This window comes from Mus musculus, chromosome 5 (assembly GCF_000001635.26).
Source record: "Mus musculus strain C57BL/6J chromosome 5, GRCm38.p6 C57BL/6J".
In the NCBI taxonomy this organism is placed as follows: Eukaryota; Metazoa; Chordata; class Mammalia; order Rodentia; family Muridae; genus Mus; species Mus musculus.
In genome coordinates, this window is record NC_000071.6 from 85996236 (window position 1) to 86019249 (window position 23014).

The 23014-nt window shown below is 40.1% G+C and overlaps 1 protein-coding gene across 9 annotated transcripts in view; it reads right to left on the reverse strand.

The window, feature by feature from the left end:
- Positions 1 to 15782: 15782 nt before the first annotated feature.
- The window catches only part of Cenpc1 (centromere protein C1), a 53945-nt gene continuing 46713 nt past the window's right edge, over positions 15783 to 23014 (reverse strand). For 6 of the 9 annotated variants that reach the window (XM_017320638.2, XM_030254097.1, NM_001345904.1 and 3 more), the window contains 4 exons: positions 22154 to 22249; positions 19967 to 20121; positions 17185 to 17275; positions 15789 to 16092 (listed from right to left, as the gene is read on the reverse strand). In XM_017320638.2, coding sequence (XP_017176127.1) covers positions 16022 to 16092; positions 17185 to 17275; positions 19967 to 20121; positions 22154 to 22249 — 413 coding nt within the window. In that variant the 3' untranslated portion in view covers positions 15789 to 16021. The other 3 variants (XM_030254095.1, XM_030254096.1, XM_017320636.2) reach the window with 3 other exon arrangements.

Here is a 23014-nt window from a genome sequence, read left to right on the forward strand (position 1 = left end):
ATTACCACCCCCCTCCCCTACCCACCCACCCTACCCACCCACTCCCGCTTCTTGGCCCTGGCATTCCCCTGTACTGGGGCATATAACGTTTGCAATACCGAGGGGCCTCTCTTCCCAATGATGGCCGAGTAGGCCATCTTCTGCTACATATGCATCTAGAGACACGAGCTCTGGGGGTAGAACACCCACGATACAATTTGCAAAACACAAGAAAATCAAGAAGATGGAAGACCAATGGGTGGATACTTCGTTCCTCCTTAGAATAGGGACAAAATACCCATGAAAGGAGTTACAGAGACAAAGTTTGGAGCTAAGACGAAAGGATAGCCTATCCAGAGACTACCCCACACTGTCACTTCTGTTGTGTCCTATTGGCCACGGTAACGGTGACCCAGAACTAGCTATCTGTAGCACAGCACTTACTTGCTCAGCTCCATAAACTAAAGCAAAGGAATCCCTGCTGGCTCTCTATAAAGAGAAACATGCTGACTGGAGTTTCCTGGGTTTACCATATAATTGCTCTACCAAATGTTCATTTATCCTCCCACTATCATTGCCTCTCCCTCTTCTGGTGAGGAGAAAAAAAGAAAACTTTCTAAAAATATATATGGCAATGGCCTTAATCCAGTTGGGACAAGAATACTTGCAATGTAAATGGGATCATTCAATATGCTAGCATTTTGAGCTGAGTGACAATTTGTTTAACAGACAGATTCCATGGCAGATGTATCAAGACAAGCTGCCAAGAGTGGCCTGGGTGTGAGACTAGGGGTAGGAGGAATGACAGAGTCAGGGAGAAATACAGGTTGATGATCCAACAGGAAGTGATAGTGTCCTCAAAAAGGCAGACACAGCTTCTGGATAATAAATATCAAGACTCAGGCATCAGTCATTAGACAAAGTCTGAAAGCCAAAGTTCAGAACTGAAGGACAGAAAAGAACCCAGGGGAGCAATGTTAGCAAAAATGAGGAAACGCAGAGAAAAATCCTGGAAATGAAATTATAGGAGTGTCTTAGTTCTTCTTCTGTTTCTGCAATAAAGTACAGCATGCCAAATAATCCATAACAAACACAAAATAATTAGGCTCATCAAGCCAAATCAGCAGCCCACATATGGTGAGAGCCTATTTGTTGTGTCATAAGATGGCAAGGGTCGATGTCTTAGAATTTCCATTGCTGTCAAGAGACATTATGACTAAGATAACTCCTATAAAGGAAAACATTTAGTTGAGGTTGGCTTCGAGGTTTAGAGGTTTAGTCCAGTATCATCATGGCAGAAACCATCTTGATCTGAAGGCTGGCTGCCACATGGCTAGGAGGAGGGTCTCAAGCCCCATTTCCCCCCAAAAGTGATACACTTCCTCCAACAAGGCCACACCTCCTAATAGTGCCACTCCCTGGGCCAAGCATATTCAAATCACCACATGGGTGAGAAAACTGCACTCACACCTCAAACTCTTACAACATTCATCGGTTTAGGAAGTAAGGTTCTCTTAGCCTAAATACCTGCAATTAGGTCTCACCTCCCATGATTAGGGATTAAGCTTCTAACACAACTTTAGGATAGAGATGTGAATTCAAACCACACTGAGGAGAGACCCAGTACTCAAGTTAGCTCAATAAACTCAACAAATGTACATTAAAAGCATATTTTATGCTCTTGCCACCATCGTTGGGATAGCTAGTTTTAAGTCAACGTAACACAAGCTATAGTCATTAGGGAGGGACTCTCAATTGAGAAAATGATGTTAGAAGATTGGCCTGTAGGCAAGTCTGCAGTGCATTTTGTTAACAACTGATTGATGTGGGGGGTCCAGTCCATAGTGGATGGTGCTACCCATGGGCCAGTACTACTGAATGGTGTAATAAAATGGAGCAAGGCAAGAGATGGCAACCAAAAGGCAATACTCCTCAACGGCTCCTGCTTTTGTTCTTGTCTCTCAGGCTACTGCCTTGCTTGAGTTCCTACTTTGACTTCCCTCAGTGGTATAGTGTTGTTACCTGGAAGAGTAAAGTAAAATAAACCCTTGTGTAGTGGCTATTCCTGGTTGTCAATTTGGAATGAACTACAATCCAGAATTGGAAGGCTCACCAGTGACCCTAATCTGGAGGCTGGGAGATAGAGTTTCTGATCTGGATCTTGGTATGGAGATCTTGAGGCATAGTGGCTATGGATTCCAGAAGATTAAGACAGGGAGATCTCCGAGTTGAAGGTCATCTGGGATTAAAGGTGTGGTGGAACACACCACCTTTAATCTGGGCTACACCTTCTGCTGGAGACCATATAAGGACATTGGAAGAAGGGAGTCTCGCTCTCACTCCTTTGCCTGCTTGCATGTGGGACTGAGTAACTTCTAGATCCTTGGACTTCCATTCACAGCTACTACTGAACCATTGTTGGGAATTGGACTGCAGACTGTAGTCATCAATAAATTCCTTACTATTATAATAGAGACTATCCATTAGTTCTGTGATGCTAGAGGACCCTGACTAATACACCTTGTCTCCCCCAAGTTGCTTAGGCTTGCCGTATCACGGAATAGAAATAAATCCTAAAATAGTAAAAGAAAATTTTAAAAATCATTTAATTTGGGAAGCATTTTAAAAAATAGAAAACAGACTCGAGCCCCGGGGTACCTTGCCAGTGGAGGCGCCCGACACCCACAAGGGCCCACACAGGAGTCCCCACGGGATACTAAGACCTCTGGTGAGTGGAACACAGCGCCTGCCCCAATCCAATCAAGCGGAACATGAGACTGCGGTAAATAGGGAAGCAGACTACCCGGGCCTGACCTGGGGCACAAGTCCCTTCCACTCCACTCTAGCACCGGGGTATCTTGCCAGTGGAGTCACCTGACACCTGCAAGGGCCCACACAGGATTCCACACGGGATCCTAAGACCTCTAGTGAGTGGAACACAACTTCTGCCAGGAGGCCAGTTCGAACACCAGATATCTGGGTACCTTCCCTGCAAGAAGAGAGCTTGCCTGCAGAGAATACTCTGACCACTGAAACTAAAGAGAGAGCTACCCTCCCAGGTCTGCTTATAGAGGCTAAGAGAGTCACCTGAAGAACAAGCTCTTAACAGAGACAACTATAACAGCTGGCTTCAGAGATTACCAGATGGGGAAAGGCAAACGTAAGAATCCTACTAACAGAAATCAAGACCACTCACCATCATCAGAACGCAGCACTCCCACCCTACCTAGTCCTGGGCACCCCAACACAACCGAAAATCTAGACCCAGATTTAAAAACATTTCTCATGATGATGATAGAGGACATCAAGAAGGACTTTCATAAGTCACTTAAAGAATTACAGGAGAGCACTGCTAAAGAGTTACAGGCCCTTAAAGAAAAGCAGGAAAACAAACCAAACAGGTAGAAGTCCTTAAAGAAAAACAGGAAAACACATCCAAACAGGTGATGGAAATGAACAAAACCATACTAGAACTAAAAAGGGAAGTAGACACAATAAAGAAAACCCAAAGCGAGGCAACGCTGGAGATAGAAACCCTAGGAAAGAGATCTGGAACCATAGATGCAACAGAATATAAGAAATGGAAGAGAGAATCTCAGGTGCAGAAGATTCCATAGAGAACATCGACACAACAGTCAAAGAAAATACAAAATGCAAAAGGATCCTAACTCAAAAATCCAGGAAATCCAGTACACAATGAGAAGACCAAACCTACGGATAATAGGAGTTGATGAGAATGAAGATTTTCAACTTAAAGGGCCAGCTAATATCTTCAACAAAATAACTGAAGAAAACTTCCCAAACATAAAGAAAGAGATGCCCATGATCATACAAGAAGCCTACAGAACTCCAAATAGACTGGACCAGAAAAGAAATTCCTCCCAACACATAATAATCAGAACAACAAATGCACTAAATAAAGATAGAATATTAAAAGCAGTAAGGGAGAAAGGTCAAGTAACATATAAAGAAAGGCCTATCAGAATTACACCAGACTTTTCACCAGAGACTATGAAAGCCAGAAGAGCCTGGACAGATGTTATACAGACACTAAGAGAACACAAATGCCAGCCCAGGCTACTATACCCGGCCAAACTCTCAATTACCATAGATGGAGAAACCAAAGTATTCCACGACAAAAACAAATTCACATATTATCTTTCCACAAATCCAGCCCTTCAAAAGATAATAACAGAAAAGAAGCAATACAAGGACGGTAATCATGCCCTAGAACAAACAAGAAAGTAATCCCTCAAAAACCAAAAAGAAGACAGCCACAAGAACAGAATGCCAACTCTAACAACAAAAATAAAAGAAAGCAACAATTACTTTTCCTTAATATCTCTTAATATCAATGGACTCAATTCCCCAATGAAAAGACATAGACTAACAGACTGGCTACACAAACAGGACCCAACATTCTGCTGCTTACAGGAAACCCATCTAAGGGAAAAAGACAGACACTACCTCAGAGTGAAAGGCTGGAAAACAATTTTCCAAGCAAATGGTATGAAGAAACAAGCTGGTATAGCCATTCTAATATCGGATAAAATCGAATTCCAACCCAAAGTTATCAAAAAAGACAAGGAGGGACACTTCATACTCATCAAAGGTAAAATCCTCCAAAAGGAACTCTCAATTCTGAATATCTACGCTACAAATGCAAGGGCAGCCACATTCATTAAAGACACTTTAGTAAAGCTCAAAGCACACATTGCACCTCACACAATAATAGTGGGAGACTTCAACACACCACTTTCATCAATGGACAGATTGTGGAAACAGAAACTAAACAGGGGCACAGTGAAACTAACAAAAGTTATGAAACAAATGGATCTGACAGATATCTACAGAACATTTTATCCTAAAACAAAAGGATATACCTCCTTCTGAGCACCTCACGGGACCTTCTCCAAAATCGACCATATAATTGGCCACAAAACAGGCCTCAACAGATACAAAAATATTGAAATTGTCCCATGTATCCTATCAGACCACCATGGCCTAAGGCTGATCTTCAATAACAACATAAATAATGGAAAGCCAACATTCACATGGAAACTGAACAAGACTCTTCTCAATGATACCTTGGTCAAGGAAGGAATAAAGAAAGAAATTAAAGACTTTTTAGAGTTTAATGAAAATGAAGCCACTACTACAGAGCAATTGTGATTAAAAACTGCATGGTACTGGTATAGAGACAGACAAGTACACCAATGGAATAGAATTGAAGACCCAGAAATGAACCCACACACCTATGGTCACTTGATCTTCGACAAGGGAGCAAAAACCATCCAGTGAAAGAAAGACAGCATTTTCAACAATTGGTGCTGGCACAACTGGTTGTTATCATGTAGAAGAATGCGAATCCATCCATACTTATCTCCTTGTACTAAGGTCAAATCTAAGTGGATCAAGGAACTTCACATAAAACCAGAGACACTGAAACTTATAGAGGAGAAAGTGAGGAAAAGTCTCGAAGATATGGGCACAGGGAAAAAATTCCTGAATAGAACAGCAATAGCTTGTGCGTTAAGATCGAGGATTGACAAATGGGACCTCGTGAAACTGCAAAGCTTCTGCAAGGCAAAAGACACCGTCAATAAGACAAAAAGACCACCAACAGATTGGGAAAGGATCTTTACCTATCTTAAATCAGATAAGGGACTAATATCCAACATATATAAAGAACTCAAGAGGGTGGACTCCAGAAAATCAAATAGCCCCCATTTAAAGAAGGGGCTCAGAGCTGAACAAAGAATTCTCACCCGAGGAATACCAAAAGGCTGAGAAACACCTGAAAAAATGTTCATCATCCTTAATCATCAGAGAAATGCAAATCAAAACAACACTGAGATTCCACTTCACTCCAGTCAGAATGGCTAAGATCAAAAACTCATGTGACAGCAGATGCTGGCATGGATGTGGAGAAAGAGGAACACTCCTCCATTGTTGGTGGGACTGCAGGCTTGTACAACCACTCTGGAAATCAGTCTGGCGGTTCCTCAGAAAATTGGACATAGTACTACCGGAGGATCCAGCAATACCTCTCCCGGGCATATATCCAGAAGATGCCCCAACTGGTAAGAAGGACACATGCTCCACTATGTTCATAGCAGCCTTATTTATAATAGCCAGAAGCTGGAAAGAACCCAGATGCCCCTCAACAGAGGAATGGATACAGAAAATGTGGTACATCTACACAATGGAGTACTACTCAGCTATTAAAAAGAATGAATTCACGAAATTCCTAGGCAAATGGTTGGACCTGGAGGGCATCATCCTGAGTGAGGTAACCCAGTCACAAAAGAACTCAAATGAAATGTACTCACTGATAAGTGGATATTAACCCAGAAACTTAGTATAGCGAGATATAAGGTACAATATGTAAAACATATGAAACTGAAGAAGAACTAAGATCAAAGTGTGGACACTTTGCTCATTCTTAGAATTGGAAACAATCACCCATGGAAGGAGTTACAGAGACAAAGTTTGGAGCTGAGACAAAAGGATGGTCCATCTAGAGACTGCCATATCCAGGGATCCATCTTATAATTAGCCTCCAAGTGATGACACCATTGCATACACTAGCAAGCCTTTGTTGCAAGGACGGTGATATAGCTGTCCCTTATGAGACTAGGCCGGGGCCTAGCAAACACAGAAGTGGATGCTCACAGTCAACTATTGGATGGATCACAGGGCCCCCAATGGAGGAGCTAGAGAAAGTATCCAAGGAGCTAAAGAGATCTGCAACCCTATCGGAGGAACAACATTATGAACTAACCAGTACCCCAGAGCTCTTGACTCTAGCTGCATGTGTATCAAAAGATGACCTAGTCGGCCATCACTGGAAAGAGAGGCCCATTGGTCAGGCAAACTTTATATGCCCCAGTACAGGGGAATTCCAGGGCCAAAAAAATGGGAATGGGTGGGTAGGGGAGTGGGGGGGGGCGGACTTTTGGGATAGCATTGGAAATGTAATTGAAGAAAATACGTAATAAAAAAAAAAAAAAAAAAAAACATGAGGCCAGTGATGGCCATAGGAACGTCAATGCCAAGACCTGGCTAATACTCAGCTCTCTGCTTGTTTAGCAATCAACAATTCAATATAGTCATGCAATGTACCCCGACATTTACATTTATAGAAAATTTTCATTTTATGCACAGCAAACATGACATACTTAGCAGCAATATGAATTTACGTGTGGGGACTTTGCAGTTTTCAAAACACTGAGGATGTTCTTGTACTAGACATGGTGCCATGTGCCTAAAATTCCCAAAGAGGCTGAAGAAAAACGATTAAGAGATCAAGCCTAGGCTTGGTTACATAGACACTCTCTCAAAATAACTGATGTGATATGTATGGGTACTTGCCACATAAAAAAAATCTCTTTTCTTCTTAATCTAGTCTAAATTGTCTTCCCAGATCATACACTTGTTCCTCATGTCCCAAAAAGTATTTGCAGAGATATAAACTGTCATTTATGCATACCTTCAAGTATGCAGCCTTTCTCTATTAAACTTCTAGTTTTAGTTGAACACTTACATCTTTTTTTTTTCTTAAATCCAGTGAGAATGGGGGCTCTAGATGATCTCAATGGGCATAACCTGTGCAGCTTGACCATCCACCTCACAGTGAAATTAATCATCTCTCCATTATGATCTCTGACCCTTAGTCTTCTAAAATGACTAACTGGATGGATGAATGTTTTCTAAATAGTCCTTAACAAAATACTTACATGGCAAACTTTAAATATTTCATTAAGCACTTCATGAGGTTCCTATTTTAGCATCATTTACAAGGTCCAGTTAAGGACTGGAGAGATGGCTCAGCAGTTAAGAGCACTGACTGCTCTTTCAGAAGTCCTGAGTTCAATTCCCAGCAACCACATGGTGGATCACAACTATCTGTAATAAGGTCTGATGCCTTCTTCTGGTGTGTCTGAAGACAGCTACAGTGTTCTCATTCATATATATATATGCATGTGTATATATATGTGTATGTGTATATATATATGTATGTGTATATGTGTGTGTATGTATATATGTATATATATGTGTGTGTGTGTGTGTGTGTGTGTATTTAAAAAAACAAACAAACAAGGTCCAGTTAAGTTTAATAGTCACAGAGCAGACAGCTTGTGAGTATGCACACCATACACAGGATACCTAACCCCAAGGCATCCGGTACCCTCTCCTGAAAAATCGAAAAATCATTTTGGCTGTCGTGTCATTGGTTCTAAATTGAACCAAAAGGGGAAAGGTTTAAAAACTGAGAATTGTATCTTTTGTAAATTATCTTGCTATGCTCTAATATTTCCACTAGCTTTGTTTATGATTGTAAACACAGTAAGGAATGAGGACATGGTCAAGAGAAAGACAGATGGTAAGCACCACCTTGCAGAACTGTGATAGAAGGCCTTTCACTTCAGGTCCATTCCTTTCCTGGATTGTTCTTATGAGTGACTTTGTGCCTCCTGTGTTAAACATTCACATTCAATTTACAAGACGTCTTTATTTTTGTTGGATGTCAGATCGCAGCTATAGACCCAATCTGGTGAGAGGATCTGCTGAGGGATGTACCCTGAATCTGGAGATGGTTGATGGTTTCTGCCTTGCTTTCCAAGATATAAGCCACCGTCTATGACAGTATTAAAGTTGGTCTGTCCTGGGAAAGGGCTGTCTTGTTAATATTTACCATGTGCTTACTGGCATTTATTTACATGTTTTTTTTTTTTTTTTTGCTCTCTTTGTTACACGTGTGCATATAAGTACACTGAAACTGAAGTAAGGATGTCTGCAGCATCAGACTGCAGTTCACCCCACTCTTTCAGGGCCTCAGATCTCAGGTCCAGCAGACGAGATCTGCAGACAACAGAAGTCGACAGTAGGCATTATTATAAAGTATTAGCCCTGATGTTAAAAACGGGAAAAGATGACTTCATTTTAGTGTCAGTTGGGATGTAGCGCAATTACTACACTACTTAACTAGTATGCATGAAACTGAGTTCAATCCCGTCCTAGTTAGGGTTATATTGCTGTGATGAAACATCACGACCAAAAGCAACTTGAGAAGGAAAGGGTTTATTTTGCTCACAGTTCATCATCAAAAGCTGTGAGTACAGAAACTCAAGCAGGGCAGGAAACTGCAGGCAGGAGCTACGGTCATAGAGGAATATTGCCTACTGGGTATTTCATCGGCTTCATCCAGTACAAACATCTTGATATATTTGGGGGACAGGTATCTCCAGTTAAGCCTATCAAACACCCGGCCAGGGGTCCCCACGATGATATGGGGAGCTTCCATTTGCAGCTTCTGCATCTCAGCACACACAGTGGTGCCCCCAATACAGCCACAACCAGAGGCACCCATGTAGTCTCTTCATGCCATAACCACCTTTTGTCTATCGGGGCCCAGACGCTTGCTTCACAGTCATCACTAGGCTTGAATAGCAGTGTGTATCAGAGTAGGGTCAGGATTTCATGTGCCACTCGAGCCCCAGGCTTCCTGGCCAGCGGAGTTGCCTGACACCCGCAAGGGCCCACACAGGATTCCCCACGGGATCCTAAGACCTCTGGTGAGTGGAACACAGCACCGGCCCCAATCCAATCAGGCGGAACCTGAGACTGCGGTACATAGGGAAGCAGGCTACCCGGGCCTGACCCGGGGCAAAAGCCCCTTCTGCTCCACTCGAGCCCCGGGCTTCCTTGCCAGCAGAGTCGCCTGACACCCGCAAGGGCCCACACGGGATTCCCCACGGGATCCTAAGACCTCTAGTGAGTGGAACACAACTTCTGCCAGGAGTCTGATTCGAACACCAGATATCTGGGTACCTTCCCTGCAAGAAGAGAGCTTTCCTGCAGAGAATACTCTACCCACTGAAACCAAGGAGAGTGCTACCCTCCCAGGTCTGCTTATAGAGGCTAACAGAGTCACCTGAAGTACAAGCTCTTAACAGAGACAACTATAACAGCTAGCTTCAGAGATTACCAGATGGCGAAAGGCAAACGTAAGAATCCTACTAACAGAAATCAAGACCACTCACCATCATCAGAACGCAGCACTCCCACCCTACCTAGTCCTGGGCACCCCAACACAACCGAAAATCTAGACCCAGATTTAAAAACATTTCTCATGATGATGATAGAGGACATCAAGAAGGACTTTCATAAGTCACTTAAAGAATTACAGGAGAGCACTGCTAAAGAGTTACAGGCTCTTAAAGAAAAGCAGGAAAACACAGCCAAACAGGTAGAAATCATTAAAGAAAAACAGGAAAACACATCCAAACAGGTGATGGAAATGAACAAAACCATACTAGAACTAAAAGGGGAAGTAGACACAATAAAGAAAACCCAAAGCGAGGCAACGCTGGAGATAGAAACCCTAGGAAAGAGATCTGGAACCATAGATGGGAGCATCAGCAACAGAATACAAGAGATGGAAGAGAGAATCTCAGGTGCAGAAGATTCCATAGAGAACATCGACACAACAGTCAAAGAAAATACAAAATGCAAAAGGATCCTAACTCAAAACATCCAGGAAATCCAGGACACAATGAGAAGGCCAAACCTACGGATAATAGGAATTGATGAGAATGAAGATTTTCAACTTAAAGGGCCAGCTAATATCTTCAACAAAATAATTGAAGAAAACTTCCCAAACATAAAGAAAGAGATGCCCATGATCATACAAGAAGCCTACAGAATTCCAAATAGACTAGACCAGAAAAGAAATTCCTCCCGACACATAATAATCAGAACAACAAATGCACTACATAAAGATAGAATATTAAAAGCAGTAAGGGAGAAAGGTCAAGTAACATATAAAGGAAGGCCTATCAGAATTATACCAGACTTTTCACCAGAGACTATGAAAGCCAGAAGAGCCTGGACAGATGTTATACAGACACTAAGAGAACACAAATGCCAGCCCAGGCTACTATACCCGGCCAAACTCTCAATTACCATAGATGGAGAAACCAAAGTATTCCACAACAAAACCAAATTCACACAATATCTTTCCACGAATCCAGCCCTTCAAAGGATAATAACAGAAAAGAAGCAATACAAGGACGGAAATCACGCCCTAGAACAAACAAGAAAGTAATCCCTCAACAAACCAAAAGGAAGACAGCCAAAAGAACAGAATGCCAACTCTAACAACAAAAATAAAAGGAAGCAACAATTACTTTTCCTTAATATCTCTTAATATCAATGGACTCAATTCCCCAATAAAAAGACATAGATTAACAGACTGGCTACACAAACAGGACCCAACATTCTGCTGCTTACAGGAAACCCATCTGAGGAAAAAAGACAGACACTACCTCAGAGTGAAAGGCTGGAAAACAATTTTCCAAGCAAATGGTCTGAAGAAACAAGCTGGAGTAGCCATTCTAATATCGGATAAAATCGACTTCCAACCCAAAGTTATCAAAAAAGACAAGGAGGGACACTTCATACTCATCAAAGGTTAAATCCTCCAAAAGGAACTCTCAATTCTGAATATCTACGCTCCAAATGCAAGGGCAGCCACATTCATTAAAGACATTTTAGTAAAGCTCAAAGCACACATTGCACCTCACACAATAATAGTGGGAGACTTCAACACACCACTTTCATCAGGGGACAGATCGTGGAAACAGAAACTAAACAGGGATACAGTGAAACTAACAGAAGTTATGAAACAAATGGACTTAACAGATATCTACAGAACATTTTATCCTAAAACAAAAGGATATACCTTCTTCTCAGCACCTCACAGGACCTTCTCCAAAATTGACCATATAATTGGTCACAAAACAGGCCTCAACAGATACAAAAATATTGAAATTGTCCCATGTATCCTATCAGACCACCATGGCCTAAGACTGATCTTCAATAACAACATAAATAATGGAAAGCCAACATTCACGTGGAAACTGAACAACACTCTTCTCAATGATACCTTGGTCAAGGAAGGAATAAAGAAAGAAATTAAAGACTTTTTAGAGTTTAATGAAAATGAAGCCACAACGTACCCAAACCTTTGGGACACAATGAAAGCATTTCTAAGAGGGAAACTCATAGCTCTGAGTGCCTCCAAGAAGAAACGGGAGAGAGCACATACTAGCAGCTTGACAACACATCTGAAAGCTCTAGAAAAAAAGGAAGCAAATTCACCCAAGAGGAGTAGACGGCAGGAAATAATCAGACTCAGGGGTGAAATCAACCAAGTGGAAACAAGAAGAACTATTCAAAGAATTAACCAAACGAGGAGTTGGTTCTTTGAGAAAATCAACAAGATAGATAAACCCTTAGCTAGACTTACTAAAAGGCACAGGGACAAAATCCTAATTAACAAAATCAGAAATGAAAAGGGAGACATAACAACAGATCCTGAAGAAATCCAAAACACCATCAGATCCTTCTACAAAAGGTTATACTCAACAAAACTGGATAACCTGGACGAAATGGACAAATTTCTGGACAGATACCAGGTACCAAAGTTGAGTCAGGATCAAGTTGACCATCTAAACAATCCCTTATCACCTAAAGAAATAGAAGCAGTTATTAATAGTCTCCCAGCCAAAAAAAGCCCAGGACCAGATGGGTTTAGTGCAGAGTTCTATCAGACCTTCAAAGAAGATCTAATTCCAGTTCTGCACAAACTATTTCACAAAATAGAAGTAGAAGGTACTCTACCCAACTCATTTTATGAAGCCACTATTACTCTGATACCTAAACCACAGAAAGATCCAACAAAGATAGAGAACTTCAGACCAATTTCTCTTATGAATATCGATGCAAAAATCCTCAATAAAATTCTTGCTAACCGAATCCAAGAACATATTGAAGCAATCATCCATTCTGACCAAGTAGGTTTAATTCCAGGAATGCAGGGATGGTTTAATATACGAAAATCCATCAATGTAATCCATTATATAAACAAACTCAAAGACAAAAACCACATGATCATCTCGTTAGATGCAGAAAAAGCATTTAACAAGATTCAACACCCATTCATGATAAAAGTTTTGGAAAGATCAGGAATTCAAGGCCCATACCTAAACATGATAAAAGCAATCTACAGCAAACCAGTAGCCAACATCAAAGTAAATGGAGAGAAGCTGGAAGCAATCCCACTAAAATCAGGGACTAGACAAGGCTGCCCACTTTCTCCCTACCTTTTCAACATAGTACTTGAAGTATTAGCCAGAGCAATTCGACAACAAAAGGAGATCAAGGGGATACAAATTGGAAAAGAGGAAGTCAAAATATCACTTTTTGCAGATGATATGATAGTATATATAAGTGACCCTAAAAATTCTACCAGAGAACTCCTAAACCTGATAAGCAGCTTCGGTGAAGTAGCTGGATATAAAATAAACTCAAACAAGTCAATGGCCTTTCTCTATACAAAGAATAAACAGGCTGAGAAAGAAATTAGGGAAACAACACCCTTCTCAATAGTCACAAATAGTATAAATTACCTTGGCGTAACTCTAACTAAGGAGGTGAAAGATCTGTATGATAAAAACTTCAAATCTCTGAAGAAAGAAATTAAACAAGATCTCAGAAGATGGAAAGATCTCCCATGCTCATGGATTGGCAGGATCAACATTGTAAAAATGGCTATCTTGCCAAAAGCAATGTACAGATTCAATGCAATCCCCATCAAAATTCCAACTCAATTCTTCAACGAATTAGAAGGAGCAATCTGCAAATTCATCTGGAATAACAAAAAACCTAGGATAGCAAAAAGTCTTCTCAAGGATAAAAGAACCTCTGGTGGAATCACCATGCCTGACCTAAAGCTTTACTACAGAGCAATTGTGATAAAAACTGCATGGTACTGGTATAGAAACAGACAAGTAGACCAATGGAATAGAATTGAAGACCTAGAAATGAACCCACACACCTATGGTCACTTGATCTTCGACAAGGGAGCTAAAACCATCCAGTGGAAGAAAGACAGCATTTTCAACAATTGGTGCTGGCACAACTGGTTGTTATCATGTAGAAGAATGCGAATCGATCCACACTTATCTCCTTGTACTAAGGTCAAATCTAAGTGGATCAAAGAACTTCACATAAAACCAGAGACACTGAAACTTATAGAGGAGAAAGTGGGGAAAAGCCTTGAAGATATGGGCACAGGGGAAAAATTCCTGAACAGAACAGCAATGGCATGTGCTGTAAGATCGAGAATTGACAAATGGGACCTCATGAAACTCCAAAGTTTCTGCAAGGCAAAAGACATCGTCAATAAGACAAAAAGACCACCAACAGATTGGGAAAGGATCTTTACCTATCCTAAATCAGATAGGGGACTAATATCCAACATATATAAAGAACTCAAGAAGGTGGACTTCAGAAAATCGAACAACCCCATTAAAAAATGGGGCTCAGAACTGAACAAAGAATTCTCACCTGAGGAATACCGAATGGCAGAGAAGCACCTGAAAAAATGTTCAACATCCTTAATCATCAGGGAAATGCAAATCAACACAACCCTGAGATTCCACCTCACACCAGTCAGAATGGCTAAGATCAAAAATTCAGGTGACAGCAGATGCTGGCGTGGGTGTGGAGAAAGAGGAACACTCCTCCATTGTTGGTGGGACTGCAGGCTTGTACAACCACTCTGGAAATCAGTCTGGAGGTTCCTCAGAAAATTGGACATAGTACTACCGGAGGATCCAGCAATACCTCTCCTGGGCATTGATCCAGAAGATGCCCCAACTGGTAAGAAGGACACATGCTCCACTATGTTCATAGCAACCTTATTTATAATAGCCAGAAGCTGGAAAGAACCCAGATGCCCCTCAACAGAGGAATGGATACAGAAAATGTGGTACATCTACACAATGGAGTACTACTCAGCTATTAAAAAGAATGAATTTATGAAATTCCTAGCCAAATGGATGGACCTGGAGGGCATCATCCTGAGTGAGGTAACACATTCACAAAGGAACTCACACAATATGTACTCACTGATAAGTGGATATTAGCCCCAAACCTAGGATTCCCAAGATATAAGGTACAATTTGCTAAACACATGAAACTCAAGAAGAATGAAGACTGAAGTGTGGACACTATGCCCCTCCTTAGAAGTGGGAACAAAACACCCATGGAAGGAGTTACAGAGACAAAGTTTGGAGCTGAGATGAAAGGATGGACCATGTAGAGACTGCCATATCCAGGGATCCACCCCATAATCAGCATCCAAACGCTGACACCATTGCATACACTAGCAAGATTTTATCGAAAGGACCCAGATGTAGCTATCTCTTGTGAGACTATGCCGGGGCCTAGCAAACACAGAAGTGGATGCTCACAGTCAGCTAATGGATGGATCACAGGGCTCCCAATGGAGGAGCTAGAGAAAGAACCCAAGGAGCTAAAGGGATTTGCAACCCTATAGGTGGAACAACATTATGAACTAACCAGTACCCCGGAGCTCTTGACTCTACCTGCATATGTATCAAAAGATGGCCTAGTCGGCCATCACTGGAAAGAGAGGCCCATTGGACACGCAAACTTTGTATGCCCCAGTACAGGGGAATGCCAGGGCCAAAAAGGGGGAGTGGGTGGGTAGGGGAGTGGGGGTGGGTGGGTATGGGGGACTTTTGGTATAGCATTGGAAATGTAAATGAGCTAAATACCTAATAAAAAATGGAAAAAAAAAAAAAAAAGGATTTCATGTGCCCCAGGCATGAAACAGCTTTGGCCACCAAGCCAGGCATCAAGCTAGGATGAACAGAGGACTGCCATGTACTCTACCCCTGACTGATATAAGAACACCACCACAGACAAGATGCCACTTTGTGTTTTTTAATTTTTAATATTATGAAAGCAATACCAACAAAATAGTCATCACTAAACACAGTATTTACACTCAAGGAAAAATCAAAAGATACATACAAGATTATGAAATGTTTAACAAGGAGTACGAAATGATTAACTAATGCAAAACTAAACAAAAATTTTACTTTAAAATAATCAGTTATTAAAATGTACATATAAACAACGTATTTTATATACATACACATTTATTTCACCTTTTTATTTGAGTAAAAAGAAGACTACTTTCCACATTCAAGAGGTTTTTAATGTTGTAATGATTACCTAAAAGTGAAGTAACAAGAAAATATAATTATTTCAAGTAGCAAAAAGATATATTTCCCCCACAAGAATCATTTCTTTTTGAGTATTCACCACTTAACACAGACAAGTATACAATATGAAACAGAAACCGTTCTCTAACTTAAAGTAACTGATTTAACTGCATGACTCCAAAGACACAAAGTTCATCGCCAGCTACTGATTCAGTGACAATCTGAAAAAACATAAATTTCCTATCACTGTATTACAAAGGCAGAGTTAAATTAAACATGTGCAAGAAGAGAAAAACATTCTGAAACCAATCTTTAAATAGTCTTTAAAAATGCTGTGGGCTCCTATAAACCAGACACCCATACACAGGTAAGGATAAAATAATTTTTAAAGCCAAATGCTGTTTTTAATTAATTTTAACAGACTGTCAGATAGTGTCACATATGACAGGTTTACTTGCGTGAAATATCACTGTGCCTTTCTCTATATAAAGTCGATATCCAGGAAGACCTATAGAGTGTGGGGCTGGCGATGCGCTCAGTGAGCGCTTGCCCCGCAATAAGAAAAGGATCTCAGTGCAATTCCCAGCACCACAACAAGACAGAGGCACAAACAGCTAAACTATTCATCCAACGTGTACTCTATGAATGTGGAGCCTTCTCTCTCTTTTCCATTTATTTATGTTAAATTTAAAAGGCTATACTTGGTACCACAGTACACTGTTAATCTTATTTACTGAATGAAAGAATAAACAAGCAAATAAATTAAAATGCCTATTACTAATGACTTGTAATCTTTTATGCTATGCTGGTCAAAATTAAAGGGCTATAAAATGTCATAGGAAATACCACTGCAGAAATAACTTCCCTTATAGCTTGAAATGTAGCACAACTTCTATTCAACATTTTTATTTTTAGCAATAAAGTTGTCTGAATTTCACACATCAAAAACTAATATACTTCCTTAATGAAAGGAAACTATACTGAGCTGCATTGGCATCAGTAACATGGTAGTCTATTTTGAGCACTTTTACATGAACGGAACTGTACACTAACACTGACTCTGAAACAATATGAATCTAAAGGATGCTTTAGCCGTTCTTACCTGAAGGAACATAGAATGAATCCCCAGTAGTTAACTTATAAGGTGTTTCATGTAATGTACATAAAAGGTCACCAAAGTTAACATAAAAAACCTATAAAATTAAAAATAAAAATCTCATTTCAAATTGAACCACAATTATACTACAGAAATCCTTCAATGAAATACAGCAGGCAAAATAACTCTTCATAGATGTTTGCATTTTAATTTGCAGAACTTGGAAATACACCTTATGTGGCAAATGGAACTTGGAACAGGGAGTAATCCTTAATTTTAACTAAACCCAACCTAATCACACAAACCTTAAAGAGAAACTCCACCCAACCTACCTCATACACAGCCTCAAAACAAACACACACACACACACACACACACACACACACACACACACACACACACACACACGGCAGGGAGGAAAAGAGAGTGGGTAGGGGCGAGGAAGAAAAAACCAAGGCAAAGAGAGTAATTTTTTTCTTTTTTTTTTGTAATTTTATTTTAATTACGTATTTTCTTCATTTACATTTCCAATGCTATCCCAAAAGTCCCCCATACCCTCCCCCTCCCACCCACTCCCACTTCTTGGCCCTGGCGTTCCCCTGTACTGAGGCATATAAAGTTTGCAAGACCAATGGGCCTCTCTTTCCACTGATGGCTGACTAGGCCATCTTCTGATACATGTGCAGCTAGAGTCACGAGCTCTGGGGGGTACTGGTTAGTTCATATTGTTGTTCCACCTATAGGGTTGCAGATCCCTTTAGAGCAATTTTAACAAAAAGGCTTTTGCACTGTTGCTGTTGGTAAGGACAAGTAGCCACAAGCTGAGGAACATAGGCTATTTCTAAAAGCTCCAACATTCAGAGAAAAACTGAGCACAACAGTTCCATAGCCACACGGGAACTAAATTCTCCCAACAATATCAACAAACAGACTCATCCTTAGAAAAGAAAAGAAGCTGTCAGGGTCTTCATTCCTGACCTGTAATCTTCTGATACAGCCAAGCCTGCCATCTGTAACAAGCCAAAATAAGGTAGAGGCCACTACTTAAACCACTAGTATGTGGTACTTTGTTAGGGCAATAGAAAAATAAAATAAAAAACTCTAACTAGCTTTTGCTGTAATTTTGTTCATTCAATGTCATGACAAGTCAGAACCACTTTAGCAGTAAACTTTTCTTTTAAAAAAATGTTATACATGCTTCTTAAAAGATTATGTGCTTTCTACTCTCCATTTCTCCCCATTTCTCTCCTCCTGAAGGAAAGTATGCCTTCAACAAACACATTTCAGACTCCAAAATTGAGAAACAAATGTTCATTTTTGGAAACACTAAATCTATAGTACTATTATTAAACTAAGGAAACAAATATCAGAGTAAATTAGAACCTAGCTTATTACTGATGGTTATTCTTTACTGTTTAGAGCTTAGCTCTCCAAGAGCACATGTGTCTTGTTCATTTACTTATGCCTCATGTTGACACAGGTGCTGTTTCGGTGGCTTTTCACAGCTGACGAATGTAAGAACAGAAGTTAGGTAACTTTCAAAAGTCAATGTAATGACTGGGATTAGAATCAGGGTGTGTGACTCTGTAATTTATATTCTCAACACCTATAGAAGGATAGCTCTCTAAATAGAAAAATACTCCTCAAAGATTCTGAAGGTCTACTTTTAACTAAAATTTTTTTTTTTAAATTTTCGTAAGTCATTTAAACACATGCTTCAAGCAGAAAAGGCGAATTTAGACAGTCTTGCATATATTTCTAGATCATTTTCCTTATCTAATTAGCTTGCATCTCTAAGAATACCTCTTCTCATTTTGCCAACCTTTAATTGAGAAAATCTTTATTTAAAATGAGAAATAGCTCTACATAGACATTTTTCGAATGAGAACATACAAATAGGTAATATTTGAATATCAGAATGCCAAACTAATCAATAGGGAAATAAAATTACAAGCTATCTATCACCTTATTCCATGAAGAATGATTATTATCAAATGACTAAAGATAAAAAATACTGATAAGGTTACAGAGAAAGGTGAACATTTCTATCCCATTGGCACAAATGTAATTGTGCTACCCTATAGAAAATATCACAGAGATCCCTCGGTGGGAGGAGGGTGGGAATTAAACCCACAGCTACAATATGATCCCTGCACTGAATATATACTGAATATATAAGAAAGAAAATCTTATCACTTGTGTCATCAAATAAAACTAGAGCTCCTTATGTTATATAAAATAAGCCAAACACACACAAGCTCGAAAGCACCATATACCCACACAACACTCCAGGAATATTGAGCTAATCTCAATGAGTACTAAGTCACAGGTAGACAAATGGAAACAAAGTTCTGAAACACAATAAGAATAAACAGAAAAGAATACTCGGTACAGTTTTAAAGCAGTAAGAAACATTTTTTAAAATGTCCTATTTTTTTTTTAGATTAAATTACATCATTTCTCCCTTCCCTTCCCTTACTTCAAACCTTCCCATTTATTATCCCTCCTTGCCCTCTTTCAAATTCATGTCTTATTCCATGCAAATATGTATATTATATACATATATGTAACAGTAGTTGATTAATCTGCTCTAATTACCCAGAGGCAGCAGCCCAAGTTCCTCGCTACTAGCCCCAACATGAGTATTGGCTAACTTCCAACAGATTTAATAAGTGGAAGATTTCTTTGTGCAGTGAAATTATGAGATTTCACTACCAAGTAAACAGAATTTTAACATATCATCAGTTGTACTTCAGAGAAACAGAAGTAAGTGGAAACGTATACCCACCAATATATCTTGGCCAACATGCTGTTTTCCTTTCTCTTCATAAGGTCCTAAAACCAATTTTCCAGTAGAAAAATATATTGTATCCAATGTTTTAAAAACTTTCAAACCATGTTGCTCAACAAAAAAGCGGTATGTATCTCGTGGTCTTATAAGATCTAGGGGAAAAATAAAAATAATAATACACATATTATCTGTATTAATAGACAGGCAGATAGAAGATCACTGACTCTGAAAATAGAATGCCGAAGGTCACATTCGCCCTGGACATAAGCTGCATGATTCTCGACTATTGAATCTCTCCCTCTAAGCCTTGATTTCCTTCTTTTAAAAGGTGTGTATTAAACGAATTCTGTGAATGCATGAGAAGGAAAGAATGACTGGCACAAACTAAGCACTCTGTTATTTATCTCACTGTGGCACTAATGCTACCATGGAAACTAATATTAGGGGGGACACGATAATGAGCTCCATGTGTTTACAAAGCTTAACATGATCCAAAATAAAAATGTATCATCACAATGACGAGCGGGGTTTTGTCCATTTGATGATTAACCAGAAACATTTCTACTTAGTTAAGTCAACACTACAAAAAAGCAAAATGTAAGGTTTGGCTAAATAATCACTGTCCCATTTCAGGTTCCCTTTGCACTTAGGAACTTTCCAAGCCTCTTAATACATTATCATCAGCTTCCAGTGTACATTACTAGATATTTGACAATGTTAAGGGTCACATTATACAATGCAATAAAGAAAATGCATAACTATTGAAACAGAGAAAAGATAAAAACAAACACCTTTAACACCAGCACTCGAGAGGCAGAGGCAGACAGATGAGTTCCAGAGCAGCCTACTCTACAGAGTGAGCCCAGGCACCAGGGCCGCACAGGGAAACCCTGTCTGGGGAAGTGGGGGTTCACACAGAGCAACAAAATTTTGAAAACAAAATTTTCCTAGCCTGGAAAAGCTCAAATTATGTTTTCACACTGAACCATCCTTTCTGTACTTTACCCTCACTGCCTTATAAATAAATGTATCAAGAGAGAATAACTGTTAAGAGTTTATCTAAAGATGATAAATGTAAAATAGTTCATAGAAAAAGTTAAGTGGCAATACCATCAGTGACCTGTAAGTTAACCAACCTGTTTGACTTTGAGGAATAGTTGTTATCATTTCTGTGCTCTGAACAAAAATTCCCCCAGAGGCTCACAAAGCTCATATATTTGAATGTTTAGTCACCCGGTAGTGACAGTATTTGAAGATTAGGTGTGGCCTTGTTGGAGGAAGTGTGTCTGGAGGGCCTTAAGCTTCAAAAAGTAATGCCAATGCCAATGCCAGTGTCTCTCTTTGCCTGCAGATCAGGATGTAGGCTCTCAACTTCTCCAGCACCATGCCTGCCAGCCTTGCTGCCATGTTTGCCACCATGATAATGGCCTAACCTATAAAACTGTGAGCAAGCCCCCAACTGAATGCTCATTTATAACAGCTATCTAGGGTATGGTGTCTCTTCACAGTCACATTCCTTTCAGTTAGTAAGAGAAATACTTCCTATATGTAAATACTGCTTTATCAGCAAACACTCAAGAACACCCTAACCCTATACTACTATATTCCTTAGAATTATGTGTAGCCTCTCAGAAACTAAATGCTTACTGACTATGTAATACAGCATGAGGCTTCTAGGCTCTTAACATTAAAGTGAATATTTGATTGGGTGACTGATGCTATTAACATTCATGTTCACAAAGGTTTCAAGTCCCAGATGCCATTATTGGTGTCCAGAGGTTCAGAAGATAGTGTGTGCCCTAGTTCTGCACGAAGCATATACTGGGGCAGATCAGTTAATTTCCATAATTTCTCATAAAAATCTCTTCATGTATCTTCTCACTTATAGGCTCCTGGGCTTGCTAAAGGAGACAACACACTTGATAGGCAGTAGCGCCACTTGACCTCCAGAATTCAGACTACAAACACACGGTGCTGTATTTGGCATCAATGCTCATCCACAATTGTTCTCATGGAGGCTGGTGATGGTAATGTTGGAATACATTTTAATGTTGAGAGATGGGGAGGAAGAGAGGGAAGGACGAGGCAAAGGGGAAAAGAAAGAGGAGAGGAAGAAGAGTGAGCACACAGACACAAAGCAATCCTGCAGTAGTCTGTTATGTTCAGCATCGCTCCTGAGCTTACCCATGGGGACAAGCTCTGCGGTTTCTGGGTCCTTCGCCAATGTTGCCTGAAAGGGATCTCCCAGACGCATATCCAGAGGCAGCTCCATCTTAGCCTCTGCAAAACAAATACCACTGAAACGAACAGACTTACTTAAAATTAGTCTCCGTTAAAAAACAATCAGGACAAAATAAAATTGGAGACATATAAGTTGTAAAGAAAACCGATAAGGACTTAACAACTACTTTCTATTCATAAGTTAGCACTCTAATAAACAAAAATTCAAATGCTAAGACATACGATTTAATGTAAAGCCAAAACCTCTGTGAGACATGTCAACTCTTGAGTTCAAAGACTAACAGGCGATTTTCATATTCCCTCAGAGCTGCAATTATAAAAAAGTTCTTAAAAAGTTCATTGAAAAAAAGAAGTTCATTAAATGTCTACAGCAGCCATACTGTGAATATGGAAAAGTAAGGTTCATATGACTAAGTGAGGAAATATTTATACTATAGTTATTTTTATAAGAAGAGAATTGTCTTACGTTCAAAATGGGAGTATGAACAGTCAGCTATTGGATGGAACACAGGGCCCCCAATGGAGGAGCTAGAGAAAATACCCAAGGAGCTGAAGGGGTCTGCAGTCCTATAGGTGGAACAACAATATGAACTAACCAGTACCCCCAGAGCTCGTGTCTCTAGCTGCATATGTAGCAGAAGATGGCCTAGTCGGCCATCACTGGGAAGAGAGGCCCCTTGGTCTTGCAAACTTTATATGCCCCAGTACAGGGGAACACCAGGGCCAAGAAGCAGGAGTGGGTGGGTAGGGGAGCAGGGCGGGGGAAGGGTATAAGGAACTTTCGGGATAGCATTTGAAATGTAA